The following is a 25,621-nucleotide window of genomic DNA, read 5'->3' as shown; positions in this document are numbered from 1 at the left end:
CAGTCTTAGGAAGATGAGTTATTGTCTATGGAGAGGTTGAGTTCTTCCTTTCTACTTACAGGTGAGAAAACTAAGGCATAAAATAAAGGACTTGCCTGGGTTTACACAGATAGTAAGTGGCTGGTCCTGGTGTCAGGAGACTCTCGTGTTCTTGGATCCAGGTCCAGTCCTCTATCTACTGCAGCAACTAGCTGTCTCATGTGAAGGGCAAGTCTATAGATTTTCACACATTGACCCCAGAAGATTTTGCCTTAATAACTGCTAGTCTAAGATTCATGTCCCCAAGCATTTTCCTAGAGTAACTTCCTCTGGTCTTGCTTCCATGCTCAGTCCTCAAACCTCACCTGAATCTGTGGGTATGCCTAGACTGTATGGTCGCCTATTTTCCTAGTCTAACCCATTCAGTTCCACCACAATTCAAGTCTCAGTTCTGACAAGAGGGAACTGAGGAGTAGGGACAGAGATCACAGAAGTGAGCACTGGAAAGAGATTATTTGATCTTTTCAATTTGTGCCAAGCTCACTGGGTAACATGAGATTGTACCATGACGTCAACTGTACAAAATTGAGCCCAGAGATTGCCTCATTAGCTCAGTAAAATTTTGTTTATGTACTCCTACTGACCATGTGTGCTCAACTAAAGCACCCACAGGGGTTGGGATGGTTTAAGGAAAGGAAATGGACAAAACTTAAGAACCCGAGAACTACAGTCTTTGGAGGAGAAACATTCCCACTTTTAACCCTGTGGTGGTGAGAGAAGAAAGTTAGCTGAGCTTGGTTGTAGCACAATAGTGGGTGAATCCTCTGTTTCCAGAGAGGCTGCTCGTGTTTTGTTTCCAGTTAAATGGAGTGTGTTTACTTAAGACTTAAATGAAAAACAGAAATTGAGGGAACAAACAGAAGCAAAGAGAAAACATAATTATTGCTTTCTGCAGATGAGAACTTAGGAAACTATAATGGGTGAAATAAAAAAATTAATTGAAACAATAAATTCAAAGTTATGGAATGTAAAATAAATGCAGAACAAAATATAAAGTAAATGTAGAATATAAAATAAATCCTTGTTGGTAAGATACAATGACTTTACACTACCAGCAAAATCCAAGACAGAGTTAAAAAAAGAAATGGCATGTCAAACCATTAAAGGAGGCATAAAATATTAGAATCTATCTATCCAAAGCACATCCCAAACTAGAATACGATTATAAAATATTATTTGTAGAAAATTTTAAAAATGACTTAACTATAGAAATATTAATTGCTCATGGGTAGGTCAAACCAATAATAAAAATTACAATAATAATGAAATTTACCTATTCAATACTGTACCAGTCAAATTACAAAAGGATTACATTATACAACTAGAAAAAATAATAACAAAATTCATAGAAGAAGAAAAGTTCAAGAATCTAAGGAATAATAATGAAAAAAATGGCAAAAATAGCAGGAGGTTCATTAGTACCAGATCTTAAAGACTGTTATAATAAAAACTTTTTTTAAAAAAAATTTGATACCGGATAATAAAGAGACTGATCAGTAGAGCAAATTAGGGAAACACAGCATCCTAGGGTTCAGAAAACCCAAAAGACCCTAGTCGCTGGGGTTAAGGAATTACTATTTAAGAAAAATTACTGAGAAAATGGGAAAGAAATTTGGTATAAACCAACCCCTCACACCATATACCAAGATTAATTCTAAATGGATATGTGTTGATATAAGTTGATAGACTTAGACATAAAAGGTCACAGACATCATAAATAAAGGACAAGGAAGAAATTACCTTTGAAATCTATGGATAAAGGAGGAGTTTGAGTAAACCAGTAATAGAAGGAATCACAGAACATAAAATGAACAATTTTGATTATATAAAGATCTAGATGCACAAAAATATTTTTAGCAGAACTTTTCATAGTGACATCAAAGCATAAGATAATATTCTTACCTATTAGAGAAGGGCCACACAAATTAGGACATGTAAATATAACAGAATACTACATAGAAATGACAGTTTTAGAGAAAATTAGGAAGAATTATGATCTGAGGCAGAATGAAGTTAGAACTGGGAAAACAATGTATTCAGTGACAACAGCATTAAAGAGAAAAATGACTTTGAAAGACTTTAGAACTCTGATAAACCAAGAGCAAAGAAGGCTGAAGAGAAATCATAACACCCTCTTCCAATCAGACAGGTAATGGAATTAAAATTTAGATTTGAAACATGGATATTTGGATATGAGCAATGCAAGAATTTGTTTTGCTGGACTGTGTTTGTCACCAGGGTTTTTAATTGCTTCACTGGGAGGGGAATGGGGGAGGACAGAAGAATAGAGGGAGGTAGAGAAAGTAAATGCTTGTCAAAATAAGCTTTTAAAAATGAAAATAAATTAGAAATAATGTAGTTTGGAGGAGTGTACTAGCAATGGGACAAGAGAGGTTAGAAGCAGGAAAAGATTGTACAGAAGGTGGCATTTGAGGTGAATGTTAAAGGAAAACAAAGATAAGTCAGAGGTGAAGAGGGAGCACCAAAAACATCCATTGCAAAGGAATGGAAATGGGAAATGAAAATGTTATTAGAGGAACACTTCAAAAATAAGAGATACACTAGATCTCTGACCTCAACTAACTTATATTCCACGGGGGGAGAAGACATGGATAGCGGGGACTGATCTACATTGGCAAAGGGGAGTTTCCTCATTGGAACTTCTTTACATTAATAACATCAGTGGCCCAGGGTCCAAATACCTTTGTGATTTTCCTTGTGAAGATCTGATCACGTCCCTCCCCTACTCAATAAATTTTAGTGTCTTCTTACTGCACAATGTATTCCATTACTTTTAACATGCCATTCCCCAATTGATGTACATCTCTTCAGTTTTCAATTCTCTGCCACCACAAAAGTGGCTGATATAAATATTTTTGTATTGATGGGTTCTTTTCCTCTTTCTTTGATTAGTTAGGATTTTGACAGACTTATGGCATCTCTAGGTTGAGGGGCACACAGTTTAGTCTTTTTGGAGAATTAATTCCAAATGCCTTCTGGAATGGTTGCACCAATTCATAAACCCACCAGCAGTCCATTGGAGTAGAGTGGCAGCCACAGGACCATAATCTCTTAACCTGTGAACTGAGTCTCAGATCCCACCTTTAGGGAACCTGTGCAAGTGTGACAGCCCTGTTCTTTGTGCCACGGCTGAATTTGAGATGTCCTCTTCTAGGTTAGCCTGACACAGCGGTGACTCCCGAGCCTGAAGACTGAATCCTAAGTTTCAGTTTCCTTCCACCTCGTGTGATCACCAGTTCTGAGGCCCTATTCCCTGGGGGCTGAGTTCGAGACCCCAATCCTGCTATTTTGTTCCTGGGGTTTAACTCTGCCATCCTGGCTCATACCTGTTCTACAGGTCCTGCCCTGTGCAAGAACAATGTGCTTGTGGTTTGGATTTGTGACCCTGAGCTTGAAAGATAACCCGGTGTGGTTTCTCCTTAGATTTTATCACGACTTTGTCTCTGACACTTGTCAGAGATCTTTGGTTGTAGTTTTCAGGGAAGCTGGACTGCAATGCTTCCTCTAACTCCGCCTTCTTGGCTGGTCTCTGGCTTGGGTTTCCAGCCTCCTTATACTTTGATCCCCTTTGGGGCACTCAACAACACAGCCTTCCTACCTATCTTTCAGTTTGTATTTTTATGTATGTTTGTTCTGCATATCTGTCTCCTATGATAGAAGGTAAATTTCACATAATTCCATTCTTTGTATTTCTATCTCTTGTCCTAGCATGGTGTGAGGTACACGATAGGTGATTATTAAAATACTTGTTGATTGAATGAAGAATTCCATATGCCTTCAGATTGTGTAGCATCTTGAATTTTTAGAATAAGGAAATCTTTTCTAAAGCACATTATACTGGTATATTGAGAAAAATCAAAACATAACCCATTCTCCTTGTCTACTCTATATTCTCTCTCTCCCTCCATGATTCCTTTCTCTCTCTCCACAATCTAAATTTTTCCTTCACACAAAATTTGAACAGAGCCCTTTTGTTCTGTTCTGTACCATAAGACAAGAAACTCAAGACCACACAATGGAAGAGATTGATAAAACTAGATTGTTAAATGACAAAATATTGCCCCTGTGTGGACCCTCCTGAGATGCTACTGTTAGAACACAGAGACATTTGGGGATATTTTTGTTATACCTGTATCTTGGAGGCTTCAGTTCAACTCAGCTATCTATTGAGTACTTAGTACATTCCTTCCACTGTGTTAAATGAGATCTGTGATACAAAAACAATATATGACCTGGCCCTTGCTTTCAAGGATCTTCTACTTTTGTTGGGGATAAATAGACTCATTCCTACAAAACAGGGAACAGGGCAAGACTATTTAAAATTAATTGTCAAAGTGAAGATGATCAAAGGTCATGATGCATGAAATATAAGAGGTGACCAAGCAAGGAAGTGACTGGTCTTACCTGGATCTAGCCTAAAGTCTTTCTAAAGGAGGAAACTTGAGATGGGTTGAATATGTGTTGATAGAAAAAGGCAAATAATGCTTGAAAAATGAACATGCTGTAATTAACATTCCTTTCCTTTAGATAGAAATTCAGTCTAAAGCTATGACCAAACTGAGTGTATTAAAAGCATGCTGACCATTAACTAGGTAAAAGGCTAATGAGTACCCAGGAGAATTGACTCAAGATGGCCGTCACCAAATATAAGTGGGCTGATCTAGGACATCACTGTTTAAGTCCAAGTTGGGTTTAGTAGAGCAATTTAACTATTTTCCAGGGTGTGTTATACAATCTGTTTCAGTTTGGCCTTTATGTGGTCAAGGACAGCCTTCTGCTTGGGCTCATGGCCATACAAAATGAAATCTGATGTGAACTCTCTAAATTAACATTACAGTCATTCAGTAAGCATTCACTGAACACCCACCACGTGAACAGCTTTGAAGGGGATAATTTGTGTGACTATAAAAGAACATCTTCTATGGAATATTCTCTTTGGGCATGCACCAAAGGGGTACTCTATGAGCCAATGACACTGGCCTCTTTGCTGTTCCTCAAACTAGACACTCTAACTCTCTACTCCGAACATTCTCACTAGCTGTCCTTCACATCTGAAATGTTCTCCCACCTCATCTTCACATCCTGGCTTCTTTCAAGACTCAGCTCATACCCCATCTTCTACAAGAAGCCTTCTCCAATCTCCCTTAATACTAGGGCCTTCCTTCCAAGATTACTTTCATTTTACTCTGTACATATCTTGTTCATGCATAGTTGCTTGCTTGTTGTCTTCCCCATTAGACTGTGAGCTCCCTGAGAGCAGGGACTGTTTTTGCTTGTCTTAGAATCCCTAGTGGACTGGCACACATCAAGTGCTTAATAAATGCTTTTTCATGTGACTTGACTTACCTGATACATTAGCCTGGATGACAGTGTCCAGTAATCCCTTTTATCCAAATGGGGAGGGGGCTTTAGGGAATACCTTAGCAAGCCTAAGGGTGAGAAGGCCTTGGCTTGGATTGCGTTGAAGGATCCCCTACTGTCCCAGAGCTGGATTTCACAGTATTAATATGATTATGATATTGTTGTGGTATTATAATATTGTATTAGAGTCTATATTATATAAAAGATACAATATTACATATAATATTTGTATAATACAGTGTTATACTGTGATTATAGTATTATATTATTATAGTAGATTATTATGTGATCTATTCTGATAGATGGCTTATTGATCATGTTATCAACCCCCTGTTTCAGGAGCTACAAGCAAAATTATCTCTGGGAGAGGGCATCATCACCATATGCTCAACTAGTAGGGCATCTGACTTTGTGCCTATTGTCCTACCATCCATAGAGATCTTATTTGCACGTTTTTTGTGTTTTTTTTTGCCAGTCGTTGATCTCCCACTCATTCACAAGTTGGTCTTCCCATAGTTATATAATTGTGCTGCTTTGTCTGAAGACTAATTGTCCTCTAGGCATTGATCCTTAGGCTTGGTAATGTGTGAGGGTGGTGTTGCACAGATCTAACCTATCACTTTAGGAATTTCACCCACTCCCTTTCAGAACCTAAAATGGTCATTCATCTTTCTGAATCCAAGTATGTATACCCCCTCATTTAGCTCCTTTAAAAGGAGGTCTCTATGTGAAGCATATAATGGATTCAATTAGCTTTGCAATACTAAGTCATGGAGAGCTCTCCAAGTCCAAGGAACTTGACTGCAGAAAGATGCTTCCATGTTAGTTCCAATGGGCTATGCCTTCAGTAGCCACCCTGCTCTAGTGACTCATCAGATTGCTGATTGAATTTCTCTTGTGATGTCCTAGAAAGAAATGGAATGATTGTCTAAAGAGACCCATGTGGATAAACAAGGAATCCACCAACTAACCAACTTACATTTAAAAGACACAAATTCAGAAGATAGAAACAAGGGAAGATGATAGAAAACAGATAAATTAGTGTGATGTAAAAATAGTGTCAGGTGGGACAGTGAATAAAGCACTGGCTCTACATTCGAGAGGACCTGAGTTCAAATCTGACCCCAGACACTTACTATCTGTGTAACCCTTGGTTACACAAGTCACTTAAGTCTTGATTGCCTCAAAAAAAATGTAGCCTCAGGACTGTGGAAACTTAGAATGAACCTGTGAAGGAACCCTTTAAAAAATTATATTGGAAAAACGAAAAACAACAAGTAAGGGTAAATAAAAACAACTAATTTGAGCAATTGGAATGAGGGTTGCTAACTGAGAAATCATATCTAGTCAACTTTCATTTTATGTTTTCCTTTCCAAGAATTCTTTTTTGGATTGTAAAAGCAAGTACAAAAATGGCTGGTAGGTTTGGCAAACAAAATTATATTAAGAAAGGATCAACTGTCCATGATAAATGACATCTTAGATTACTGAAAAGAACTGGAAAAAGTGATTGCTGAGTCATTGTCAGTGATCAGTTGAAATTCTTGGAGAACAGAAGAGTTACTGTGAGATCAGAAAAGGGGAAATTCTCCAGTTTTCAAAAAAGGGAAGATGATAATGGTTTGAGCCCTAGAGGGTGAGTTTGACTCAATTCCTATTAATATAATCTAGGACATTATCTAAAGGGATGGTTAGTGAACAGCTAACAACTAAGTCTCAAACCTCTGGTTAAGATGGCAATATGTAAGGCAACAAAGGAGCCCAGCTTACCCAAACACACTCCAGAAAATATCTGAAAAGGGTCCTAGGTTGACTGGTTGGCTGTTGTTCTTCATTCTCAAAGAGGACCAAAATAGTATCACTATATCAGTGTCAAGGTATAGTGTGTTTTGACTGTGTTTCTTGCCCTTTGTTCTTGAAGAGGATCATGACAACATGGAGGTGATGCCATGACATACAAGTGAATTGGATTTAAGTGAGGGAGGCTGTGCAAGGTCACCAGCCTCAATTTCTCCTCTGGAGTCATCTGGGTCCAGGGGCCAGATATAGAACAGGATGACTGGAGATGGCCCTCATATGACTATGGCTGATCAGACCAATACAAACTTGGGAGGCTCTAACCACAGGTTGGGCACAAATAGTCCATATGAACATCTGGAGTATAGTTGTCTCTAAATTTGTACATTTCATTTTTCTTTTGAGCTGCTGCAATTCCATTTTGCTCATAGAGAATAATGATTTCTTTGATGTGGGTCCATCCACTGCACCACTGAACACCTATCTAAACCTAGATCTAGTACTATGTATGCTGGAGAAATGCTAGCAGTCTCTCCTTTAAGATAAGGGGCAACCACTACTATTTGATATGGTTCTAAAAATGATAACTCTAACAATGACAAGAAATGAAACAGAAGGAACACACATCGTCAAAGAAGAAACCCAATGATTACTTTTTGAAGTTGACTTGATGGCTTACTGGGAGAACTCTAAAGACTCAAAAACTAGTTGAATTAAGTCAGAACTCCAGGAAAGAAGCAAGATAATAACCCCACTAAAAATCAGTCTTCTCTTATGTTACTAATAAAATCCAGAAGAAAAGGAAAGAAAATTCCATTCAAAATAACTACAGAAGATATTAAATACATAACCAATGTACTCACAGGAATTGCAACTATGCCTACAAAATATTCTTTACAGAAATCAAGACAAGCCTAAATAATGGGAGAAACATTAATTACTCACATTTGGGCTATGACAATATTATATAAATGAGAACACTATTTAAATTAATTCACAGGTTCCGTGCTATGCCAATCAAGCTATCACAAGGCTAATTTATAGAACTAGAAAAAATAGCAAATGATGATGATGATGATGTATATAAATAAAAAGCAAAGAATCTCAAGGGAAGAAAAGGGACCTAGCAGCTGTAGATCCCAAAGCCACAAAGCTGCAGGCTCTCAGAACTGTTTGGTACTTAAAAAAACGTTGACCAGTAGAAAAGATAAGCTCCGTAAGAAACAAGAGTACACTGAGTATAGCAGCACAATATTCAAGAAACTTAAGGACCCTTACTGGTATAAGGATTCACTTTCCAATAAAAAAAATTACTGGATAAACTGGAAAACAGTCTGGCATCAGCAGAAATTAGTTTTAGATCAAGAATTCACATAATCTACCACAATAAGGTTCAAATTCATGTTGTTGCTGTTGTCAGTTGTTTTGGTTGTGTCTGATTCTTCATGACCCCATTTTGGGTTTTCTTGGCAAAGATACTGAAGCACTTTGCCATTTCCTTCTCCAGCTCATTTTGCAGATGAAAAAACTGAGGTAAACAGGGATACGTGACTTGCCCAGGGTCACAAAGCTAGTAAGGGTCTGAGATCTGATTTGAATTCAGGTCTTCTGATTCCAAGTCCAGCAATCTTTCCACTGCACCACTTAGCTGCCCCCTCAATGTAAACATCATTATAAAAAATAAATCAGGAGAATAGGGGAGGAGAAATGTTTCATAACTATGGCTATGGATATTTGTGTCCAAACAAGGGATAGAGAGGAAGCATCGCAGGAGATAAAACAGGCAATTGTGAGTACATACATTTCATTTTTTTTCCAAAACAAAATAAAGCAGGAAGATATATAAGTGAAACTGAGAACTGGAGGAATATTTTTTAAGTTTCCAGTAAATTTACTTCATAAATATCTAATATCCAAAATATTAAGGAGAACTTTAAAAATATTTAAAATCAATAAACATTCACCAATAGAGAAATGGTTAAATAGCAACATGCAGTTCTCAAAAGAAGAAAGGAAACTATGAACAACCATATTAATAAAATGTTTTAAATTACTAGTGAGCAAAAATTCAGATTTGTACAAACCTGAAGTTCTACCTCACACCTACTGGATTGGCAAAGTTGATAAAAAATGGGAAATGACACTTGGGATTGCAGGAAGTTCAGTATACTAATGTACTGTGTGTGGGAGGAGCTATGAATGATCCAGACATTCTGAAAACTGTGCATACTCTTTGACCCAGCAACACCACTACTAGGCATGTACCCCAAAAGAACAAAAGAGGGAAAATAATTCTATGTAAAAAATATGTATAACAACACTTTCTGTTACAGCAAAGAATTGGAATCTATGAAGAGTGGAAAGTGAATGGACAAATTATGACATAGATATGTAAAACTATTGTGCTGTAAGGTTGATGAAAAGGTCAGATTTGGTGAAACCTGGTAGGATTTAACAAACTAATACAGGGTAAAGTGAACAGAATGAAGAGAACAATTTATATGGTGATGATAACACTGTGAAGGAAAATTAACTTGGCAAGACTTAAGAACCATGATCAATGAATGCAATGACCAACCATGACTCCAAAAGTCTAAGGAAGACTCACTCTTCTTTCCTCTGGGCATAGAGAGGAAGAAGTAGGGATGCAATAATGAGACAGAAATTTTTGCAGACATGGTCAATGTGTGGATTTTTTGCATATAACTATGTTTTGTTACAAGGAAGAACTTCTATTATTGTGGAAGAAGGGAGAATTATGGGGGAAATGAGGGACAGTGATAGAAAAAGAAAAGAAGAAATCAAAGAAATTTTTTTAAATGTACATAAGAGAAGAGAAGGAAATTCAGCTGGGGCACAGACAAGCAAGGAAATGTTGGAACTATTGTGTTAAATGTGATATATGCTTTAAAAAAGCTGTATGCTGTAGCTTCATGTTGCCCCCAAACAATCCTATGTGTTTTTTGTAAGGAAATGTTTGTGTTTGTTGATGTATGTGAAGTGCATAATAATATTTTTTTTTTTAAAGAAAAAAGAAGTGGGGGCGGCCAGGTGGCTCAGCGAGTAAGAGCACCGGCTCCAGTGTAGGGATGACCTGGGGATCAAATCTGGGCTCAGATACTCAGCACCACACCCAGAAATAACTGGCCATGTAACCTTGAGCAAGTTACTTAAGCCCGATTGCTTAAAAAAAAAAGAAAAAGAAAAAAGAAGTGATAACAATAATCTTTCATAGGTTCACTAAGAGGTGATGTCAGATGAACTGTATTCTCTTTCTCAAAAGGATTTCATTCAACCCAGAGAATAGTGTAGATGGAGGTTACATAAATTTTAGAAAAGCATTCGACAAAATCTCTCATGCCCTTTTTTTTTTTTGTGGAAAAGATGGAAAGATATGACCTGGAAAATTTTTACAGCTGGTTGAATCTGAACCAGTTTGGCCAAACCCAAAGATTAGTCACTGATGATATGCTGTCAGCTTGGAAGGAGGTCTTCAGTGGAGTGCCCCCAAGGATCTGTACTTAGCCTAGTGCCATTAGATATTTTAAGTTCTTTAGATAAAGGCACATATTGCATGTGCACCAGATCTGGAGTCAGGAAGCCTCATCTTTCCAAGTTCAGATCTAACCTCAGATGCTTACTAGCTGTGTGACCCTAGGCAAATCACCTAACCTTGTTTGCTTCAGTTTCCTCATCTGTAAAATGAGCTGGAGATGGAAATGGCAACATTCCAGTATCTTTGCCAAAAAAACAACTCCAAAGTGGATCACAAAGAGTCACACTGAAAACAACAACTACAAATACCATGATGTGCCTTCCCCCTCCTACATGTTTGGAATTGAGGAAGACACAGCACACAACATTCTCCCACTGCTACATAAACCCACAAAGAATCTATGGGAACACAGAGACCAATTTACAGATTAGCATTTTTTTTAAATGCAAGCAAAAACAATGAAATTTTTCCAAACAAATGAAAAAAGTGGATTTTGCAAGTCAGAGACCTGGTCTCTTCTGTGATTTTTGAAACCAACCATATTTGCCAAATATTTTCTCTACTCTTTCACCAATCTACTTTGTTTTAAACAGTACCATTTGCTTCCCTCTCTTTAACTTCTTTCTCTTCTCTTCTTCAGTGGAAAAATTATGATTGCTATAAGGAAATGATTCAGCTGCAGAGAAAGGACCATAATGGAAACCAAGCATATATTAAACACTAGATGCCAGACACAGTGACTCAGATACATTATATAAGCAGAAATAAAGGCAGTCTCTACCCTCAAAAAACTTACATTTTAGTGGACAAAGAAAACATGCAGAAACAAGCAGAAAAAGTGGAGGCTATGATTATTCATGAAATAAACCATTTTGATCCAGTTGAAACCTGAATGAAAAATGAACAAGTCCTCCTAGTGAAAATTTGAAAACACAGAAGTTGTTTAGAGTTGTACAATAGGAAGAGTTCTCACTGGCTTTGGAGCCAGAGGACCTGGGTTCAAATCCAGCCTCTTACACTTATTTGACCTTGGGCAATATGGTTCCCTTCTCTTGGCTTTGGTTTCCTCATCTGTAGAAAAAATGACTTGGACCAGAGGACTCCCTTCCAGCTCTCAATCTATGATGCTGTGATGAAGAATAGAAATGGTAGGTCTTTGGTGTCTATAAGAACAAGATTTCTATGGAAGAATTTAAAAATAAGAAGATAAATTTTTAAAAAAGATAAATTAAATATAAGAATATACACATATATACACCCATCATGATAATGCTGGGAACGAACAACTCTAATAAGCATTAAAAGAGTGCTTCCTCATTTACTTTCAAGTGAACAAACACCAAGCAAAAACTGGAAAAACCAGCCTCTGACCACTGCAGATATTTCTGATGCTCTTACGCTTGGTAATAAAGTATACTTCCTTTTGAGAAGTAAAAGTGTCCATAGCTGGACGTGTAAAAAAAGATCAACGTGTTTCTTACTTTTGGCTGCCTATAAAATGTGAAGGAATCATCCCTGATATCACCTTGTGACCATGGGAAGAGAGAGACAAAGACAAGGATGACCTCAACAGTGTGAGAAATGGATTCATGGGATTTCGAGCACAAAGGGACCTGAGGGATGATCTAGACCAAAGTCTCTCATTTGCCCAGATGAGATCCCAAGGGCTGGGAGGTGACTTATCTGAAGTCCTGGTCATAAGGAGCACAGCCAGGGTCCTGACTCCAGCTCTAGTCTCCCTAATACACCACAATTTGGAGTTTGTATCTAGTTTCAAGGTTTAACAAGACAGACTATTCCTTTCTCTTATAAATTTTGAGATGATGTCTCAACTAGATTCCCTTTATTCTACTGTAGGTGGCCGCAAAGGCGGAAGGACTTGGTGACCTATACAGCAGGAATGTGCTTGGCACCTGGCACCTGGCACCTGAGGGAAACAGGATGATGGTTGGCTCGTCTCGGATTCCTCAGGAGAAACTGTGCCAAAGTCTGTACGCAAAATGGCAAAGTAAATATCGCATGCTAAATCCAGCTCCTGAAGCACAGGACAGGATGCACGTCGTTGTCGGTTCTGTTCTTAAGAGGGGAGCAAGGAAGGACGACTGCTTCCTGATCGGAAAAGCAACAAGTACCTAGGACAGCAGCAGCTGGGGCTCAGTGCATGGTTTAGAAGGAATGGTTTAGAAACAAACTTTTTTAAATTTTATTTTTAATTTATGGAATAAGAAAAACATTTTCCTAACATAGTACAATGAAAAGATGATTGTACATGAAACTACAAACACACCAACTTGCTATTTCTTTCAAATATATAAGAAAAAAATCATGTTAATTTTTTTCTTTTAAAAAAATTTATAAATATTCTGAGTAAAACTCTTAATCCCTAGCTGAAATGTGTGGGTATTCTGTGTGTGAGTGTGTGTGTGTGTGTATGTACACTCACACACACATATATCCTGTATACATTTTAAAATATTTCCCTTAAAAATACATCATGGACATTAAAAAGATGTTTTAGTAAAGACCTTTCAGATGCTCTGAATGATTTTGTTTTGCCCACAATATGTAAAAATTAAGAAGATGGGGGAAAACTCAATGCACAAAGCTTACCTGGGAGCAACCACAAACAGCCCTGATGACAGGTCTGTGGCTAGCTTGATAACATGCCCACCAGGTGTTGCTGAGAAGCTGTTGTTTTTTTTTTTTTTCTTCAGCTCCTGGGCCTGTTTTGCAACTCTGGGTTGTAGAAGTCTTCTCAGAGCTTCCACACCAGCCTCAACTGTGCTGAATATGCTAGCCTTTGGATGGCCTGGAGGGAGTCTCATCCCCAGCTGTCCCTTGAAGCTTGTCCAGTGCAGCCCGGTTCTAGCTCTCAGGGTAGGAAAATGTTCAGAATCAATCCTTCCCAGGATGGGTTAATCAGATGCTTGAACAGCCCACTCAGTGAAAAAAAAACAACACATGCACCCTTTATTCTTGTGGAGAAAGAAGGTCAATCAAGGGGGAGAAGGAAAATCTCTGGTTGGCAAAATATCTCTCAGGAAAAGCAGAAAATTACTTTCAATGTGTTCCCAGGCTAGGAGTGTAACCTCCTCCACACACAAAAATGACACTGTCTGCGGAAGTCTTCAGCTGGGGCTTTTAAAGCTTCCAACAGAGTTCAGGAGACAAGTCTCAGGCCATTAATGAGAAAACTCTATGACCTGTGTCTCTCTCTTTCTGCCTATACTTTGTCTGGGTAACACAGGAACCTAGAGGTGGAAGGGGCATTTTGTGTTGCCCCTCCAGTGAAAACAGCCAATTTGGAATTCTCCTGAGGCATTGGTCTCCAGTAAGTTAGAGCTCACACCTCTCAGAAGCCAATGTGCCTGCTGGTTTCTAGGAGGGTGCAAGATCTGTTGCCAAGGCCACCAGGGCTGCCTGAGCTGCCTTTGATGACTTCTGTGATTTTATGCTGTATTTCCATGTTTCTCCCCATGTACTGCTGGAAGACAGGAACTGCTTTGTGTCCCTAGCATCAAGTCTGGTGCCTGATACACAGAAGAAACTTAAGAAAGACTTCCTCAATTGAATTGAAGTTTGTTTTGGCTTGGGGTTTTTTTTTTTTTTGGAGGCAATTGGAGTTATATGACTTACCCAGGGTCACATAACTAATAAGTGTCTGAGGCTGAATTTGAATTCAGGTCCTCACTACAGGAGTAGTGCTCTATCTACTGAACCTCTCAACTGTCCTTTTGAGGGGTTTTTTTGCCTTTTTTATTTTGGAGGGCAATTGGTGTTAAGTAACTTGCCCAAGGTTACTCGGCTAGTTTTTTTGTGTGTGGGTGGGTGTTAAGTGTCTGAGGCCAGAACCGAATTCGTGTCCTCCTGACTCCAGGGCCGGGCGCTTTACTCACTGCTCCACCTAGCTACCCCCTCAACTGTCCTTTTGAAATGAACTTTGAGGAAAGGGTTCACAACATCCTCTTTCAAAGGGCAAACACTGTTTCTGTTCATCTTGGCTAGGGCAGAAGAGCTCTCAGCATACCACTACCTACAGCGTGGAGCTCAAGAAGTTTTATTTGACATTCGTGATATGATTAGAGGCAGTGATCCATCGTGGGAGACGGGGCATGGGGTCAGGTCCTGTACCTGCTCCATACTCTATGTGACCACAAGATTACAAGAACAAAAGAAAAGGAACAAAATCAGTTAAAAACCACCAAGCTTGGAGTCCAACCTTTTTTCCTTCCCTTGCCCAGTCTTCTCACCCTGCTGCCTCATTGTGGCTTACAGAACCAGTGTCTAGGAAGTCCTGCCAAACAGTAACACCTTCAAGGACAGGACCAGGGATGGACTGCATTTTTGTCCCATATGAACCAGCCTGGCTCATGACCAGAGTACTGGACACCAGGTGACTATTTGTTGTTGTTATTTTTACCAGAGCAACTCATGAAACTGTCCATTAATCTATAAAGGGGCTGTGACCTGCCTTGATGGCAGGAATACCCACACAAATTAAATCATGGAACCTTAAAGAATTCCTTCAGGATGCTATCCTATAGAGGCACCGATCACATGACAAAAGAAACCCAACAGAACTGCTCCCTGGACCACGTCCACTTCTCTGTTGGCTGTTTCTGTTTCCTGGAATGATGTCCTTTCCCCTTTTTGCTTACTGAACTTCCTCCTCATCCTTTAAAGCCTAAATGAAGCATTTCCTATTTCTTCCAATAACAACCCTTCCCTTGTTACCCCCATGGTTAGGACTATGGGCCTCTTCAAAACCTGAGAGTTATTTATATTAATCATTCACCCACTGGAATAAACCTACATGAGGGCAAAGCCAGAGTCTCATTCAAACTTTATTTCCCTTGGGGACTCTCACACAGTAGGTGTTGTAGAAGTTTTGAAAGAAGTGATTTGGTTTTTAAGAATTCCAAGTAAAAAAATAGCTAATGGTGAGGGTCTATGTGGCCTTGGCAGTTGGCAAGGACTGGCCTCAGTATTCTGGAATATTAATCAGTAAGCTATTATACCTTCCTATTAATTTGCTGGATTGTCCCTAACAAGCCCTGGGGGCTTTGGACTCTGAAAGGCAGGGAGGAGATCTTGCAGAGACTTTGGAAATAAAGACTATGGTAAGGGGACAGAGGGTACTAGTTGGCAGAGTGAATAGAGTACCCAGCTAGGAGTCAGGGAGACCTGAGTTCAAACAATTCACACCAGAGTTAGAAAAATAACAGGAAGAATACACCTTTGTTCTCAAGGAAAACAGTTAGATGGTGTAATAGATAGAGCACCTTCCTGGAGTCAGGAAGACCTGAGATTAAATCTAGTCTCAGAGACTTACTAGCTGTGTGACCCTGGGCAAATCACTTCACCTATTTGCCTCAGTTTCCCCATCTAGGGATAATAACAGCTCCTATTTCCCAGGGTGTTTGTGAGGATCAACTAAGATTTATAAGGTGCCTGGAACATAATAGGCACTAAATAAATGCTAGCCATTAAAATTGCAATTATTATTTTCATTAGGTGAAATGAATACACTTCACGGGTCACAGTTTGTCACCTGTAAAATGAAGTGATTAGACAAGATAACCTATAAGAATCCTTCTAATTTATAATTTATTACTCCTTACAATATTTTCTTTTTCTTTTTTTGGCAAGGCAATCTAAACTCTTTTGGGGGTGAGGCATTCAGGATTAAGTGGCTTTCCCAGGTTCACACAACTATTAAGTGTCAAGTGTCTGAGGCTGGATTTGAACTCATGTCCTCCTGACTCTAGTGCTGGTGCTCTATCCACCTAACTGTTGTTAGTTAAGTGATGTTAAGTATTCTAAAACACCTTGTTAGCTGGAAGATACAGTTCAAAACTTGTCAATATTCTTTTTTTTTTATTGAGTGTGTGCATGCATGAATGCACACACAAACCATATGCCTTACACTAAATTGTTTGGGTAGGATACAATCCTTTACAATGTCTTTAGTCTTGAAGCCTTGCTAAATGGTTCTCTAATTATGACTTAGAAATGAATAGGTCTCACCTAGATGCTGAAAGGGGCAGCTAGGTGGTCCAGTGGATAGAACCTGGTCTGGAATCAGGAAGACCTGAGTTCACATCTGGCCTCAGACACTTAACTTACTAGCTTCGTGACCCTGGGCAAATCACTTAACCCTCTTTGCCTCTTTCCTCACATATAAAATGAGCCAGAGAAAGAAATGGCAAATCATTCCAGTATCTTTGCTAAGAAAATCCTATTTTGCATCACAAAGAGTCAGACGTGACCTTAACAAGAAGATACTGAATCACAAATTACAACTCTGATGGACCTTCATTCAGCAGTTATTCTACAGATATCTGAGAAAATTTATTAAAGTCATAGACTGAGTTTAGTCCATGGAGATTCTGAAGAGCAAAATGTTCCATTCCTCCTCGGAGATGGCCACTTTCCTTTTTGGACACATCCTAGCTGAACTCTCAAGGAGCCTTCATTGTGCAGGACTTAAATTTTCCTCAGCAGGCAAGGAAATACAAACCCACTTGCCAAGCTAAACTCAGAAGTGTGAACATGGATTATTTTTAGGGTGGACATATGCTCTATTCCCAGAAGATGATTATGTCATGTCCGTTCTGACAATGCAGAAGAGTGACATCTTAGGTAATGATCGTTACCATCAATAGGGATACAAGGTGAGATAATTGGGGGTGGGCAAAAAGGCAGCATTTAGGGTTATAGAAGCATTTGGATAGCTCCTGTACACTTGACCTGTGCCAAGTTATAAGGTATTTCCTCTTCATCTCTCCTTCCCTTCCTCAACCAACCTACTAATCTCACAACCTTACAGCAAGGAGGGCTAAGATTCTACCCATACACACAGACAAGTGCAAAAACTCCTAAGAGGGACAAGACTAGTGGCGTTTTAATATAGCTCTGAAATGGTCTACAATTCTTCAGGGGGGAAACAGTGGCTTAGGATTGTGGATCTAGAATTGGAAGGGACCTTAGATGCCAGCTCATCCAAATTTCTAAATTTACAGAGAAAAACAAAGACCCAGGCAGATTGAAGATTTGCCCTAGGTCACACAGTAATTGTCAGAGGTTGGATTTGAACCCAAGTATTTCTGGCTCCCATTCTAAAGAGGAGGCTAACATGCTAACAACATATATACATCTATCTATCTATCTATCTATCTATCTATCTATCTATCTATCTATCTATCTATCTATCAAGATATATAATATATATTTTATATATCCAAAGGCCAGGGAAGGCATGTAATTTGCTCAAGTCCACACAAGTCCTGCTGCCTCTAAAAATTCTTCCATAATAGTCACTTCCCATTATTGTCCTTTTCAAGGCTGACCAAGACATACCCTGATTTTAAATGTTCAAATCTAGTGGGATTTTCTACACAAACACCCATACCCCTCTGACACAGCTCCAGCTGTCTCTGGCTGGCTGTTACTCAGAGAACAAGAGTGGTGGAATGTGACACTGGAGGGGGCTCTGGCTTCTTCAGGGCCCCTCTCTCATTCTTTCTTGTCTGCCTCAATTTCACGGTACTGCTTCCGAAGGGAAACAGAGAGCAGAGAACAGGAAAGCTGGAGACCCCTGCACTGGGAACTTTTGGTCTCTTTTTCAGTAAAAAAAATTGCCATTAAAATTTCTTCTTTGCTGGATATTTCTCAGTGCATGAGAAAAGAGGCAATCAATTGCACTACTAGTATGTTTTCCTTGAATGTTATGGTCAAAAAATTCACTACTGAGTGGTCATCGCAGTAAGCACCTGGGTGATGAAGTGGGGAGTGTTGGATTTGAAGTCAGGAAGAACTGAGTTTGGAAGCCTGCTTTGGGCACTTTTAGACCTGTGGCCTTGGGCAAGTCACATGAACTCTCTAATAATGCCTGCCTGACAAGGATGTTGAGAAGATCAAATGGTAATAGGTGACAAATGTAAAATGCTTTGTAAGCCTTATGATTATTTCTATAAATGCTGCTATTATTATCCATTATTGCTACTATTCTTCCAGTGATGGGTCTCTCTTCACTGAGCTAGGTAGGTCCTGGGAAATCTGACATGGGACCACATTACAAACTTGTATGACAGTCTGCTGGGGCTTGTGAACCACTGTCATAGCCTTCAAAGACCAGGGGTCATCTCCAAGCCATGACAGGGCACCCAAAGGGGATCAAGAAAACAGTCCAGCTGTTCAGACAGTTGGCAGGTAGGTAGAGATAAGAATGGGGAATGATACTATAGGTGGAGAAGTGATAACACAGCACTTCAGAAGCAATTCCAAGTATTAAATAAACACAATATTTTTATAAGTAAGAATATCTTGATAAAGATTAAGTCCTTATTCAATTTCTTTTTTTTTTCTTTTTTTGGGGGGAGGGGCAAATGGGGTTAAGTGACTTGCTCAAAGTCACACAGCTAGTAAGTGTTAAGTGTCTGAGGTCAAATCTGAACTCAGGTCCTCCTGACTCCAGGACTGGTAGTGCTCTATTCACTGCACCACCTAGCCACCCCCTTATTCAATTTCTAATACAGTTTCATTGGAGGATGAGAAGGAATGTGTTTATGGATCCAATGTTTAAAACCCACTTTCCACCGGGTTCATTCCATACACAACTTTGATTCTCCCCAGCTGCTAATGGCTCCCCATTAAAATGACCCCATTTACATGTATATGCAGTCTCTGAATATAGAAGATAAGCTTCTTGAGGGCAGATACTGCTTCATTTTTGTTTTTGTATTTCTAGTGGCTAACACAATGTCTGGCACATGAGTTTAATTAATGCTTGGTGATTGATAGTAGAATTTAGTGTGTCAGCACACAGAACTTGATAATCATACAGGAAGTTGTGGGAGATTCCCTGTGGAGGGGGTAGGGACTGTGAATACAAGGCACGTAATGGGGAGGCTGAGCAGCAGAAAGCTGCTGGCCATAAGGAAATTATGCCTTCTACAGAAGAAAGGTAGAGACCCAAAGAAGAGAGACACAAGAGTCAGGTAAGCAGGTTTCCTTTCACGTGGAAGCAATCATGGCATCTGGATAAGATCTGCTTTCCTTATTTTTTATGTGAGTCTTTCCTGTACCTTCCCCGGGGATGGGCAGGGAGGGCAAGTCAGCTCAACTGGATACCCAAGAGATATACCTGTTTCTCTGTTCCCCTTGGAACAGTGGTAGACATTGGTTGCCAATGTTGCCTAGTCTGCCTGAGTTTTGGAAACAGTAGGCATGCAGGGGGCCCTGCACACCACCACCACCCAGGGGAATATAAGTGTGCAGACTGACCACAGCCCCAGTTGCATCTTGATTGTGGAATCTTATCCCCCCTAAAGCAACAGCACTAGCAGAAGTCCCAGGCTCTTGACAAATGAACAGAAAGTCCACTAAAAATAGAAGGATCAGAGGCTTATAGACTTAGTTCAAACCCCTCATTGCACAGATGAGGGAACTGAATTGAATTCCCAGAGAAGGGGGCTCTATCCACTGTAATCCCTAGCTGCGCAGTATAGTAGAACTTGTATACATTTTGTAAATAAAAAATGTATTGTGGGAACATGATAAAAAACGTTTTACTGATAGGGGTGCCTGACTAAAAAAGTTTGGTGATCACTGGAATAAATAGAATGTTAAACCTGGAAGGGCCTTTGAGAGAGTAAATAATCTCATGAATATTCCAATAATAATAATCTCAAATATTTCCTGTTGTAGATGAGAAGAGTGAGATCTAGAAAGCTGAAGAAATGTGCCTACAGAGGCATAAGAAATTAGGGAAACAGTAAAGATTAGAGTCCAGGTTTTCTGATCCTCACTTGGGTACAGAAAATTACAACTACAGAACTGCCCTGATCCAGCAAACACATGCAATGGCATTGTATTCAACTTAACATGCACAAGTTTGTGACTGGAACCAAATGTCAACATTGCCAAAGCTGTTAATGAAAAAGCCTGGCACAACCCCTTCCTTAGGGCTCTGCATTCAGGTGAAGACCATCACATCAAGAGAATCATGCTTGACTAGTTTGGGGCTAGACTAGTTTGAAGTAGATCTTGAATGGGTCCCATAGGATGAGTGGGATTGGCAGGGTATTGTTGAGGAGGAATGAAGCCTTGGCATTTTGGAGAACTCAGTTGCCATTCCTTATGTGGGTAAAGTAGCAGAATCAGAAAAAAACAAGATACATAATGACTATGGAAGAAAAACAAAAAAAAGATTAAAAATCTAAAGTGTTGTATGATCAGGATGATCAAATGTGGCTCAGAAAAGAGTCAGGAGTGGGGGGTTATGAGTATGGAATATTGTCAAAGTTGATGTGGTGGCTCGCTTTTAATTTCATTATGAATGGCGGGTTAGGCTTCACAAAGAGTGAAGGAAGGAAAGGGGTGGGGATGGGAGAGAATTTGGAACTCAAAATAAAACAGAATTTAACTGGGATTGGGGGGGAGGGGGAAGGAAACATTACCTCAGCACTTATTGTTTTCTTGATTATTGGTCCTGAGGTAACTGCAGGAGGAGCTGAGTGGTATTTATTTTGTATCTTTCAAAAATGTAATCTTTTCATTTGTAAAGAGTAAAGTGGTTGGGGCAGCTAGGTGATGCAGTGAATAGAGCACTGGCGCTGGAGTCAGGGGGACCTGAATTCAAATCCAGCCTCAGACATTTAACACACAGGAAAAAAAAAACTAGCTGTGTGACCTTGGGCAAGTCACTTAACCCCAATTGCTTTACCTTCCCCCTTCCAAAAAGAAAAAAAGAGTAAAGTGGCTTATAATTGGATTTTATAGACCTTATGGAATTGAAGGCATGGCCTAAAACATGCACTTTGGACTTCTACTTATTTGTACTTCCATTTAGGGAAGGAAGAATGAGTGAATTCACCACCTTTCAGTAAAGAACTCAATGAATCTCTTAACACTAAATGGATCTGGGAACTCTCTCCCAACCCAGGTCCTCTCACACAACGTTCAAAATAATGTTAATGGCACCATTACTTCCTTAGGCACTTTGTGAGCAAAATCTTCAGCTTCCCACTCAAGCTCCACATGTGATCAGTTTATAAATTATTTTTATTTTTGTCTCTCCTGCCCTAATCATCTTTTTTAAAAGTTCTATCTTATTCTTATTGATAGCTTGGTTTTTACATGATCCTCATTACTGAATATCTCTTGCCTCCCCATTAAGCCAACCATTTATAATAAAATTAAAAGCCAGCCACCACATCAGCTTTGAGAATATATTTGATATTCTATACTCATAATCCCCCACCCCTGACTCTTCTCTGAGCTGGGTTTGATTGTCCTGATCATACAGTACTTGAGAATTTTTATCTTTTTTTGTTTTTCTTCCATATTTTCTTCATATTCTGCTACTTTGTAACAGTTGCAGGAGAAATCATAGGATCAGGAAGGCACCTCCCAGGCCACTGAGTCCAAAGCCCTTAAGCTCTGGGAGGGGCAGGATTTTGCCAAAGGTCACCCAGTTAGCAGGGTCAGTGGCAGGAACAGACTGTGTTTCTATACCAGTATTTGTTGGTTTGTTGTCCTTCATTCTTGAAAAGAATCAAAATGAAATTACCATGCTAGAGTGAAGGTACAGTATGGGCAGTTAGGGGGCTCCATAATGCATAGAGCGCTGAGCTTGGAGTCAGGAAGACTCATCTTCCTGAGTTCAAATCTGGCCTCAGACGCTTCCAGCTGTGTGACTGCGGGCAAGTCATTATTTGTTTAACAACTCAAATGTTGTGCCATCTAATATGTTTCCAATTCTCTACAATGAAAAGTATTGTTTCATAGGTTATCTATAAGCCTAACAATGGGGTGTCCACTTATATACTTTTATACCCTTAAAAAGGGTATAAAACTGTACTGATTTTTTTAGCATAGTTGGACCAATTCACAGCTCAAACATCACTTAAGTGTCTTTCTTTCCACAGTCCCTGTAGCAGGAACAATCCATTTTATACACCATTGCCAGAGAAATCTTTAATGTTTATTGATCTCTTCAGTAGTTCTTCATTGCTGAACCAATAAAATCCTGCCATTTTTGCTTCCCTCTTATCTAGATGCCCATCATTTCTTCCTTGGACTACTCCAACAAACATCTCATTGATCTCCCTATGTCAAATCTCTTCTCCTCCAAGCACCACCCAGTAGACAAAGTACTTTTCCTAAAGTGAACATAAAGTCCTCTCCTTAATTCAGCAATAAACTCCAGTGCCTTCCTATTACCCTTAGGATCAAACACAAACTCCACTCTTTGGCATTTAAATCCCATTATATCTTTCCAATGTCCTACTTTGCTCCCCACGATTCAGTTATTTCTTGGTGTTCCTTCCACATCTCTCGATCCTTTTAAAACTCAGTTCAAATCCAACTTTCTCCAGGATACCTTCACCAGCCCCTTTCTCCCCTATCCTCTTTCTAAGATTCCATTTACACTATATATGCCTTCTGATTTCCTTTAAGTCTCAGTTTAAATACCATCTTCTGCAAAAAGCCTCTTGAAGACCCCCACAATGCTACTATCTTCACTCTGAGATTATCTCAAATTTACCTTGCCTCTCTCAAATGTACCTCATTATTCCCATGTAGTTTCCACCATTTGAATATGAGCTCTGTCTGAATTTGTATGTTTAGTGCCAACGCAGGGCCTTATGCAAAGCAAAGATGCAATAATTGCTTTATAATAGATTCTGATACTGTACAACTCCTCATCCCTGTTTGTGTTGCTTAATCTCACCTACTAAATTGTGAGCTCTAAGTCTCAGGAATCTTCTCAGTCCCTGACATACAAACACACACCATATTTACAAAGTTAGAGTAACAAGATATAAACTCCTCCCCTCTCTCTCAGATACCTATTAATTTTCTGCTATTTTCTACTGGGTGTTTTAAAGAGGAAATACTTGTGTTTTCTGTTTAGACCATTAACTATATTAAAATCAGTTCTCAGATCTGGTGTTCAAGACCGTGTTTTCCAGCCACAAATAACATCTTATGACAGAGTGAAATAGGTCATCTGACGTGTCTCAATGACTGACCTGGATTGCCACACTCTTGTTTCAGCTGACTGATCCAAGATCAATTGTTAAAATAATCTGTGGTAACTATACTGGGTTACATGGTCCTGGTGGCTGGGATTTACAGTGATCTTTGGGCTCTATTCCTTGGTTTAAGAAACACATTTAATTTGAGTGATTAAGGCAAACACCTACAAAGTTCTAAAGTATAGATATATAGAACTATATAGTTATATATCGTTCTAAAGTACAAAGTATAGATCACTTCAGTTCAATGAGAGAAATAATACAACCTTTCTGTAAAATGAGTGCAACTAAATGATCTCTAAGTAAGTATTCTTAAACTGGGGTCTGTGAGCTTTTAATTTCCTTGATTTTAGTGCCTTCCCTTTGTTGACTCTCTCCAGTTTATCCTATCTATATCTGGCTGGTTCATAGTCATTGGCGTCTCCTCCATTAGCCTGAGAGCTCCTTTCTTTGCATCCCTAGTGCTTAGCTTAGCACATAGTAGGTGTTTAAAGTTTGCTGAGGTGACTTGTTGGACATTGGCTTTCTTACACCCTCGGAATCCTGGCCTCCTTATTCTAATTCCATGGCCAGTATTCTGACCCCATTTTCTCCTCACTTTCTCTACCTTCCCCTTCCCAAGATGCACCAATAATATCTCTTTGGGTTTCTTACCCGTTCCTCAAAATCGGTTGAACTCCTCCATCTGTTGCTATCCTGTGCTGGAAGTCAGGGGTGAAAGACTCTGGGCTGCAAGGGGGAGAAAGTTCAGGTTTCTGGTCTGCATCAGCATTCCTGGCAAAAGGAGAGAGACAAAAGCCTACGTAAGTGTGGAGGATAGGACAAAGAAGCCTTGGCATTGGCCCAGGAGAGTTTTTCCTATTTCTCTCCTTAAGGACTTTTCTATGACTCTGAGGAAGTGAATGGGAGCCCCTCCTCTTCCAGGACACCAGGGCTGAGAGAAGCTAGAAGATTGTGGGACAGCCCTTCTCCACCTCTTCCAAATCTTTATAGGGAAAGAGAATGGAAGTGAATGCTTTCTTGATGCAGTGTTCCATTTTATATGGAGGAATAGGAAGAAGTGTAAAGGTACCAGGGATGCCAGAAACATCCTGGGAATGCAGTAATCTCCAAAGTAGATTATTCGGTCAGTCATATTTCTCCTCGAGTTCCTATTTACTCCCTCCTCCCCTCCCAATCCAGCCAAATGGGTATAATATTTGGAGATAGGACTGGCAACCCGAGCACTTACTTCATCATGGTTTCCCTATCTCTTGTCACTTGGTTCTAGCCCTACTGACTCAGTAGCCAATGCCTGAAGAAGACCCTGAGCCTGGAGCCCATGTTTCTTGTTCACAATGGCAATTTTAAGTCTATTTGGCTTTTTATTCACATGTTCATTTAAACAACAACAAACAAACTCTTATTCACAGATGTGTTGTGAAGATGGGTATCATTACTATGGAGGGGATGTACAGCCAGCATTTCTTCTTATAACCACACTTTCTTTTAGGGGGTTTCTGAATACACTTTGAAGAATTTTAGGGAAGTCTATTAAATCATTTAAAGAAGAAATGCTCCAAAAGATTATTTTCTTCCAGTTTGCAATGCCCAGCATTCACCTGGGTAAAATTTCTCTACTGGGATGAATCAGATTCATCCCCAAATCATTTGTAGATGAAATTAGAAGGACAACAAAGAAACATTATGTGAAACAGATTTGCTAGTGTTTTTTTTTTATAGTGTGGGTCAGTTAATGTCTAGGAAGGGAAATGACTAGATTGTCTGGTGGATAGAGTGCTGGACCCAGAGTTAGGGAGTTAGTTCAAATGCAGCCTTATATACTATCTGCATGACCCTGGGAAAGTCACCTAATTTTTGTCTG

At 39.4% G+C, this 25,621-nt stretch overlaps 1 protein-coding gene across 1 annotated transcript in view; it reads right to left on the bottom strand.

The window, feature by feature from the left end:
• Positions 1-25,621, bottom strand: part of SHROOM3 (shroom family member 3) — a 148,569-nt gene that overhangs the window by 39,491 nt on the left and 83,457 nt on the right. Inside the window, exon 2 of the mRNA XM_069098242.1 lies at positions 24,412-24,531. Within this exon, the coding sequence (XP_068954343.1) occupies positions 24,412-24,531 (120 nt within the window). The remainder of the gene's footprint in view (positions 1-24,411; positions 24,532-25,621) is intronic.

The sequence above is a fragment of the Petaurus breviceps genome, unplaced genomic scaffold (assembly GCF_028583685.1).
Source record: "Petaurus breviceps papuanus isolate PSGF00001 unplaced genomic scaffold, PetGlider_PUasm1.0 126, whole genome shotgun sequence".
In the NCBI taxonomy this organism is placed as follows: Eukaryota; Metazoa; Chordata; class Mammalia; order Diprotodontia; family Petauridae; genus Petaurus; species Petaurus breviceps.
The sequence above is the reverse complement of the archived record's forward strand: the minus strand, read 5'-3'. Positions and strand labels throughout refer to the sequence as shown.